The 8,790-nt window shown below is 35.3% G+C and overlaps 1 protein-coding gene and 1 pseudogene across 2 annotated transcripts in view; both read left to right on the forward strand.

The window, feature by feature from the left end:
• The window catches only part of STIL (STIL centriolar assembly protein), a 48,748-nt gene extending 41,880 nt beyond the window's left edge, over positions 1–6,868 (forward strand). Inside the window, exons 15-17 of one of the 2 annotated variants that reach the window (XM_059689671.1) lie at positions 152–368; positions 1,817–2,067; positions 5,834–6,868. In XM_059689671.1, the coding sequence (XP_059545654.1) occupies positions 152–368; positions 1,817–2,067; positions 5,834–6,623 (1,258 nt within the window). In that variant the 3' untranslated portion in view covers positions 6,624–6,868. The remainder of the gene's footprint in view (positions 1–151; positions 369–1,816; positions 2,068–5,833) is intronic. The other variant, XM_059689672.1, reaches the window with a different exon arrangement.
• On the forward strand, positions 4,813–4,948 carry LOC132231967 (U2 spliceosomal RNA; annotated as a pseudogene).
• Positions 6,869–8,790: the final 1,922 nt, after the last annotated feature.

An 8,790-nucleotide genomic window follows, 5' to 3' on the forward strand; every position in this document is an offset into this window, starting at 1 on the left:
CAAGATGAGATGGCCATCACTAAGAACTAAAAATGCAAACCAGAATACTGCTTGTGTCTTACCGCTTTCTTCCAGAGTTACTGTACTTCAAATATATGTGAAAGGTACCTTGAGAACTAACAGTTACATCATATACTTATATCCTTTCTAGCAGCTCTTCTCCAGTTGTGAGAAAAGAACCTGATGTGCCTGTGTTCTTTCCGAATTCCCTGCTGGCAGAGAGCACAAGCATGTGCTTACAGAGTGGACCCACAGAGGGTGCTAGTAACAACTCTGTAACATCAGAGGAACCAAAAATTGAGCAAGTAATGCAACAACCCTTGCCTCATCAAACATCAGATAACCAGAAAATATACCAGGATTTATTGGTAAGAAAATGTAAAGCATCTCATCTCTTATGAAATAGTTATTTAGTCTAGGATATACTAATCAAGCCTTTCCTACGTTTAAAACTGATTGGGACCTTGATATAAAAAAATTTTCTGCAAATTAATATAATTTATTTCTTTTAGCTTTTTATAAATTATGATAACGTGAATTCAGTAATTTACTATAAGTTTTCCAGTTGTCAGGTACTTAGATAGCCAGGAAATAAAGCCTTATTTTAAAAATAGAAAAGTTGATATTAGGCCAAATTCAAACTGAAGTTAGTACCATAAAAAGCAAGCAAGAGTTTGCAGAAAGTTTGAACATTGGAAAGAAGTAGATAATTTGTGATAATATTTACTGATTTTGATTAGGTAAGCAGCATTTTATTGAATACGTAGCCTAGTCTATGAAAGTGAACTAAGTAAAATAGATAATATAAAAGACGAATATGGCAGTCTCTGCTTTTGAGAACCCAGGGGAAATAACACATGGATACCAGTAACAAACAGCTCTAGGGCAAGTTGAGAAGTGCTGTAAGCAAAGGCAGTGCAGACCAAAAAGGGATAATTCTGGTTGGAAGAAATAGGTGTCTTGGAAAAGTTAGAGTGTAAACTGGAACATAAAGGTCACATAGCCCTGGCTGCCACTTTCATCCAAATTGTAGACTTTGGAACATTTGATTTCTTCATTTAAAATTGAAGGCTGATTAAGCTTACTTCACAGGGCCATAAGATTTCCTCAATGAACACACATTATTTGCCTGCTAGGTCCTAGACTGATGTGAGCAGCTGTGTGCTTAGTAAATGAGATGCGCTTTAATACCAGGAGGACAGAGATGGCATTCATTCTCACTCAAAGTGAGAAAAGGAAGAAGTCAAATTCTGAAAGTAGCAAGGATCTACAAAATGTATAATTGAAACATTACCATTTTTAAAATGAAAGCATAGTTTAAAACTTTTGTTTATAAAGAATGTACTTATAAGTCCTGAAAACACTGGAAAAATAGTACTCAAGCAATTTTAAAACTGAAGGTTTTTAAATGAACAAGTTCTGAACAGACATTCTTTTTTCTTTTTAAATCAGTACCAAAACTTTATTCACAGATATTGAGAATTTAATTATTTATTTTTTAATTAAGTTTACTAGAGTGGCATTGTTAATAAGATTATGTAGGTTTCAAGTGTACATTCCTATAATACAGGATATATATATATATTGTATTGTATGCTCACCACCCATGAACAGATATTCTAAGTTTCCTCTAGGGTCTGATGAAATTATTCATTAGGATGGGCTGCTTTTATTAAAATACCGATAATACTTGCAAATGTACTTACCTTAGAACTTGGGAAGATATTATTTTGCTTTTCTGTGGCCTTACTTATGCTATTATTTCCTAAGATTGTTAATAGTGATTTTTCAAGTATGTCCTTTTTCTTTTCATCAGGGTCAAGTGAACCACCTATTAAATAACTCATCCAAAGAAACTGAGCAACCATCTACCAAAGCAGTAATTATCAGCCATGAACGTACCAGAACCCAAAATGTTTACCAGGCAAAGAAAAAAAAACATGATTCGGGACTGGTGGACAAAGATTGTGTTCTTAATGCAACTCTGAAGCAACTAAGAAGCCTTGGAGTAAAAATTGATTCTCCCACTAAAGTGAAGAAAAATGCTCATAAAGTGGATCATGCCAGGTAATTTTAAAATTTGTTCTAAATGATGAATAAATTTTAGATGTATTGCAGCAGTCTGGTGAGAACAGGTATAAGCTTGCCATTCAGTTCAATTGATTTATCATTTATTCAGTGTCTGCTATATGTGTGATGAATAAGAAATCATCTCTACCCTTTAGATTCTTCATTTTAGTAGGAGAGAGGGTTATGTAAGTAATTACAGAGATATTGTGGGATGTCTCCTGGTTAAAGATGTCAGTGAAATCTCTGGGAGTCCTGGGAAAAGAGAAATGAGCTTTTATTCATTTTGGTGTCTGGAAAGTCCTCCTGGAGGGATAATGTCTATGCCAGTGATGGTGAACCCATTGAGCTCAGCATGTCAGCATTTTGAAAAACCCTAACTTAACTCTGGTGCCGTGTCACATATAGAAATTTTTTGATCTTTGCAACCATAGTAAAACAAAGACTTATTTTTTTTTTAAACATACTTTATTGATTTTTTACAGAGAGGAAGGGAGAGGGATAGAGAGTTAGAAACATCGATGAGAGAGACACATCGATTAGCTGCCTCCTGCACACTCCCCACTGGGGATGTGCCCGCAACCAAGGTACATGCCCTTGACCGGAATCGAACCTGGGACCCTTCAGTCCGCAGGCCGACGCTCTATCCACTGAGCCAAACCGGTTAGGGCAAGACTTATATTTTTGATATTTATTTTATATATTTAAATGCCATTTAACAACGAAAAATCAACCAAAATAATGAGTTCGCGTGTCACTTCTGACACGCGTGTCATAGGTTCGCCATCACTGGTCTATACCAGCATCTGGATAGTAGGCAGTTGTGCCTTCTAAAAGGCAAGAGGATAGTCACATGAGGCTTACCAGTTCCAGCTTGTATGTTCTTCTGTTCAGATCCCGCTTCATCAAAGTTGACCTTAGCAAATACTTGTTTTTAAAGATGATAAAATCTGGAAATTATATTAAGGTTAGCATGTTCTCTGTTCATTATTTTTGTTGCTGTAGTTTAGTTACAAAAGTAATAGTTTCATGATTTTAAAAAACATCAAATAATACACAAGAATATCAGATAAAATACAAAAGCCCCTACTCCCCAAACTTCTCAGACTCCTCCAAGATTATTTCTCTTGTTTGTTTTATATTCTTCTAGAAATATTCAAATATATACAAATGGTGATGAGTGTTGTGATTTCGATTTTATTGTTTAACATTTATAGCTTATTTTTATAAGCATATGCAGTTCCTTCTCATGCATTTAAACAGCTACATAATATTCTGTGGGACCCATGTACTATAATATAGTGAACCCTAGTCCTCTATTAACGGCCTTTTAGCCTGAATCTCTTATTTCTTATCTCAAGCAATGCTAAGTGAAATCATTCTACAGGTACTTGTACAAGTATCTTTGCAGGATAAATTCCTACATAAGTAGGATCAAAGGCTATGTGCATGTGAGGTTTTGGTAGATGTTGCCATTGGCCACCAAAATAGTTGTACCAGTTTACATTCCTTCCAACAGTGTGGGAGAGTGAGGTAGCATTTGTGACGTAGAAGCTATATAACGTCTGTTAGAATGCACAGATCACCTGCTATCTATATAGAACCCTTACATTTTAGTATGACTGCCTTTAGGGAATAGTTTTTAGGTAATATATTTCTTCACAGTGGCCACCCTATTTTAATGTCTCTAGTGTGAAACATTGAAATTAACATATTTTAGTATATAATGAATTTACTGAATTAAGAGTTTACTTTTCAAATTATTTACATTAGTATTATCTGTAGATATGTATTTTTCTGGTTGTGCATGTTTTCTGATTTAATATGCAAATTGCTTATAATTTTAGTATATAAGCAAAGAAAGTAGAAAAGGACTGTATATTCAGAAGATATTATCACTATACTACATCATAAAAGTATAATGTCTGGATAAATTGGTAGTGTGTATTTCGTCTTATTCATTCTCCAAAGTATTAAGTACCAAGAAGGTTAAGGAAGAATTCTTTATAAGGACCAGCAGTATTAACCATGCTTTCCCATTGCTTGGTGATGAGATCGCTGGTTTCAGGGAATATTAACGATGAGAATGAGAATACCTGATAGTTACTTGGATTTTGTAGAGGTAAGGATGCACATAGTGGCTGGCACATATAAAATGGCTGAATTTCTTCATTGAATTATATGGAAAGTCATAGCTTATTCTTTGCCTAGAACAGTGGTTCTCAACCTTCCTAATGCCGCGACCCTTTAATACAGTTCATGTTGTGGTGACCCCCAACCATAAAATTATTTTCGTTGCTACTTCATAACTGTAATTTTGCTACTGTTATGAATCGTAATGTAAATACCTGATATGCAGGATGTATTTTCATTGTTACAAATTGAACATAATTAAAGCATAGTGATTAATCACAAAAACAACATGTAATTATATATGTGTTTTCCGATGGTCTTAGGCAACCTCTGTGAAAGCGTCGTTCGACCCCCAAAGGGGTCACGACCCACAGGTTGAGAACTGCTGGCCTAGAATATACTGTTTACCACAACAAGTAGTACACAAAGGGCTCTAATTTTTAGGGAACAGAAAAACAGATAGCAAAAATACAAGTTGCTGAATACAGTATAATAACCAGTGGTTATAGAACCCCAGAAAGTAAGGCAGACCTGATCTCAGCTTGCCTGTTACTAGCTGCTCAACTTAAGGAAATTAGTTAAAAATCTCTATTCTTCAGTTTTCTCAACTGTATCGCTTCTCGGCCTTTTGGCTAAGATCAAGTGTAGTTTTCTCAACTGTAAAATAAATGTAATAATAGTACCTACTTCTTTTATTCATTTGGTAAATTATTGAGTACCTGCTACCAGGCACCAAGGGATACTATAACGAGGACAGAAATTTGTGGACTTTCCTGAGGGAGCTAGACAATAAATAAGAAATGTGAGTTAATAGATAGCCATAAGTGCTAAGGAGAAAACAGAAAAGTAGGGGAAGGGAAATGTGAGGTATTAGAGTGGACAATAAAGTTGAGATATTTGATATGGCTGACCTCTCTGAGAAAGGTTTCTGTGAGGGTTAAATAAGATAATGTTTAGCAGAGTGTCTGGCACATAATAAGGCATCCATAAAAATTAGCAGCTATTATTGTATATATGATATAAAGGGAAAGGCAAGTCAATTAGTTAACATTAACAAGATAACACTAGCCAAAGTGAGTTGAAGGTTATATCTAATGAAAGAAAGTCAGTGTGTATACACACACACACACACACACACACACACACACACAGTAGTCCATATCCAAAGACTGACTGATGTTTATTTATTACAAATAGAATCTCTTCAACTATGAAAAATTTAATATTCTTAATTATTTACCAGAGCTTGTTATGTTATATTATCAAATATGTTTTCTATTTTATTTATTTATTGTTTTATACTTGACCAATATTTACTTTACCAATGACTTTTACATTTGGGGGTCTGTATTTTCTCTTAAAACCATGACTGATGTTTAAATCTAGGAAAATTAATTTGTGTTTTGTGTTCCACTTTCAGTCTGTGAATCATGGATTACCTTCTAGGTTATCGTATTTATCCCTTGAATATATCTGGGTCATCAAGACTTAGGTGTTTGAGCACTCAGATAAAAAAGCACCATAAGCCTTAGAGCTGAAGACCTTTTGTTACTTAGATGGAATACATTTAGAATAACACTATTTGGTACTCAAAATAAGATAAAATGATGGCCTACTCCATTTTGTCTTTCAGTGTGTTGGCATGCATCAGCCCTGAAGCAGTGATCTCTGGATTGAACTACATGTCATTTGCTAATGTTGGCATGAGTGGCTTAAGCCCTAACAGTGTGGATTTGAGCATGGAGGCAAATGCTATAGCTCTGAAGTATTTAAATGAAAATCAGCTGTCACAACTGTCTGTCACTCGATCAAATCAAAATAACTGTGACTCATCCTTTAGCTTTCTGCATATTAACACAGACAGAAGCACAGTGGGGCTTAGTTTAATTTCACCAAACAACATGTCGTTTGCAACCAAAAAATATATGAAGAGATATGGACTTATACAAAGCAGTGACAATAGTGAAGATGAAGAGGAACCTTCAAAGAACACAGATAACAAGAGTGAACATTTATTGAATCAGAATCCCACATGCATACCTGAGCAACTGGATTGTCAGAAGGAGCCTTTTAGGAATGCCTGTGAAATAATTAATTGTAATAACTGTGAATCCTTGGGCACCCCCACAGATATGCCAGTATTGAGAAATATTACAAATGAAGTTGTTCAGCCAAAAGCAGCACAGCAGTTGAATGAAAACCCAGCTTTTTTATTAAAGAACCTTAAGTCAAGTCCTACAGTGAATCTCCGAACTGGAAAAGCAGAGTTTACCCAACATCCTGAGAAAGAAAATGAAAGGGACACTCCATTTTTTCCTGAAAGTTTGAAACCTTCTGAAACTTTAAAGCAAATGAATAGTATGGATTCTGTAGGCACCTTCTTAGATGTTAAGCGTCTCAGACAGTTGCCAAAATTATTTTAAACCTTTTAACTCCCTGCCCTGATATGAGGACTAGGTGTCTTCTGAGGATACTTAGAGAAGCCAGAACCCTTTGGTAGTTTGGGGATTCCTAATTAAACATGGGTCATCCTGTTGTTTTTTTATAACAGCTGATTGCAAAGAGCTGAACAAGTGACCTGATTGTAAGATGGCTGGCTGGTAAGAGGGCTAAGTTCTCTTTGTTAGAGAGCTTTCAGTGTCACTGAAACCTTTTTAAAACAAACAAAAACACCCCCCCCTAAGATTAGTTGTTTCAACAAATTTAGGTAAACAGACACCATCCAACTCTGGATCTTAACTGCTCTTTATACATTTTGAAAAGTAAGTCTGTTTTCCTAGCATGTTGCATCTCTACATCTGCCCAGTATCACCTAAAAGAACATAAAATAAAGTTATCATGACCCTGACTAAATTAGCTAGATCAATCCTTACTAAATTTAAGGGGAAGTTTTGTAAAATAATTTAAGATCTTTTTATTCTAGGAGTGTATATATCCTCTTAAGACCCATATTTGTTAAATCCTATGGAAGTAAAAGTTTTGCTATATGGTGGGTTATATATTACTTATCGCAGAATAAGAAAATTATTGGGTATGAGTGTTTTATAAACTTTGTGAGTTTTTCAAATGTTTTAATAGAACTAAAATACCTATTAAATTTAATAAAAATGTCTAGATTGACTGTTCTCCTTTGTTCACTGCTATAGCATATCCTTCTCCACTTTAAAAAAAAGAAAAACTTTTAGGCCCCAGAAAGTTACAAAAATAGTAAAGAGTATACACTTCACCCAGCAACCCCCAAAGATAGTATCTTACATATCCATGTAAATGATTAAAATCAAGAAATTGACATTGGGTATAGTATTAATAATTAAAACAGACCTTCCAGGTTTCACAAGTTTCTACATGCACTCATTAACTATACCATTATCACATTAGCTCTATGAAATTTTGTCATCACAATCACTGTAAAGAAAGAACTGTTCCATTACCCCAAAGAAACTAATTGTACCCTCCTGCCAACCCTGACCTCTAACAATCAATGGCCTATTCTCCATCACTGGAATTTTGTCATTTTGAGAATATAAATGGAATCATAGTATGTAACTTTGAAATTGGTTTTCATGCAGCATAATGTCCTTGAGATCTATCCAAGTTGTTGAATGTATCAATAGTTGCTTCCCTTCTCCCCTCACCTTTTTTTTTTTTTTAAGTATATTTTATTGATTTTCTATAGAGAGGAAGGGAGAGAGATAGAGAGTCAGAAACATCGATGAAAGAGAAACATCGATCAGCCGCCTCCTGCACATCCCCCACTGGGGATGTGCCCACAACCCAGGTACATGCCCTGGACCGGAACCGAACCTGGGACCCTTCAGCCCGCAGGCCGACTCTCTATCCACTGAGCCAAACCGGTCTCGGCTCCCCCTCATCTTCTTAAATATTAAGTTTTAAATTGTTATTTCTAGATATAAATGAAAAAATCTTCATTCATTTGAGAAATAAAGCTCTTCTGCTGAAGTTAAATGAAGATATTGCCTTATACTAGCATCTAAGCTTGATGTATAAATTGGAAAGATACAGACTTTGGATTTCTAAATACTTTCCAACCCAGCTGGGGCTTTCTGAGTTAATAATCTGATAATTTATAGTTAGCAAGCCCAAGTATAGCAACATGATAGCCCTCTGCTGTTCCCCACTGGAGCCAGGGACCCATTTGTGCATCTTTTCCTTCAGTATTGCTCTTTCAGGTTAAAAGTAAGATGAGTAAATAGCAATGATATTGTGTTTCCCTTTGTTTCCATAGGCATTGTTTGAAGCTTTAGCTATTTTATTTATTTATTTATTTATTTTATTGATTTTTTACAGAGAGGAAGGGAGAGAGATAGTTAGAAACATCGATGAGAGAGAAACATCGATCAGCTGCCTCCTGCACATCTCCCACTGGGATGTGCCTGCAACCCAGGTACATGCCCTTGACCGGAATCGAACCTGGGACCCTTTGGTCCGCAGGCCAATGCTCTATCCACAGCCAAACCAGTTTCGGCGAAGCTTTAGCTATTTTATTTTATTTTTATTTTTTTTGCAAGTCCTTATTTATTTATTTATTTATTTTTAATTAAATCTTTATTGTTCAGATTATTACATTTG

Source organism: Myotis daubentonii, chromosome 3 (assembly GCF_963259705.1).
Source record: "Myotis daubentonii chromosome 3, mMyoDau2.1, whole genome shotgun sequence".
Classification (NCBI taxonomy): Eukaryota; Metazoa; Chordata; class Mammalia; order Chiroptera; family Vespertilionidae; genus Myotis; species Myotis daubentonii.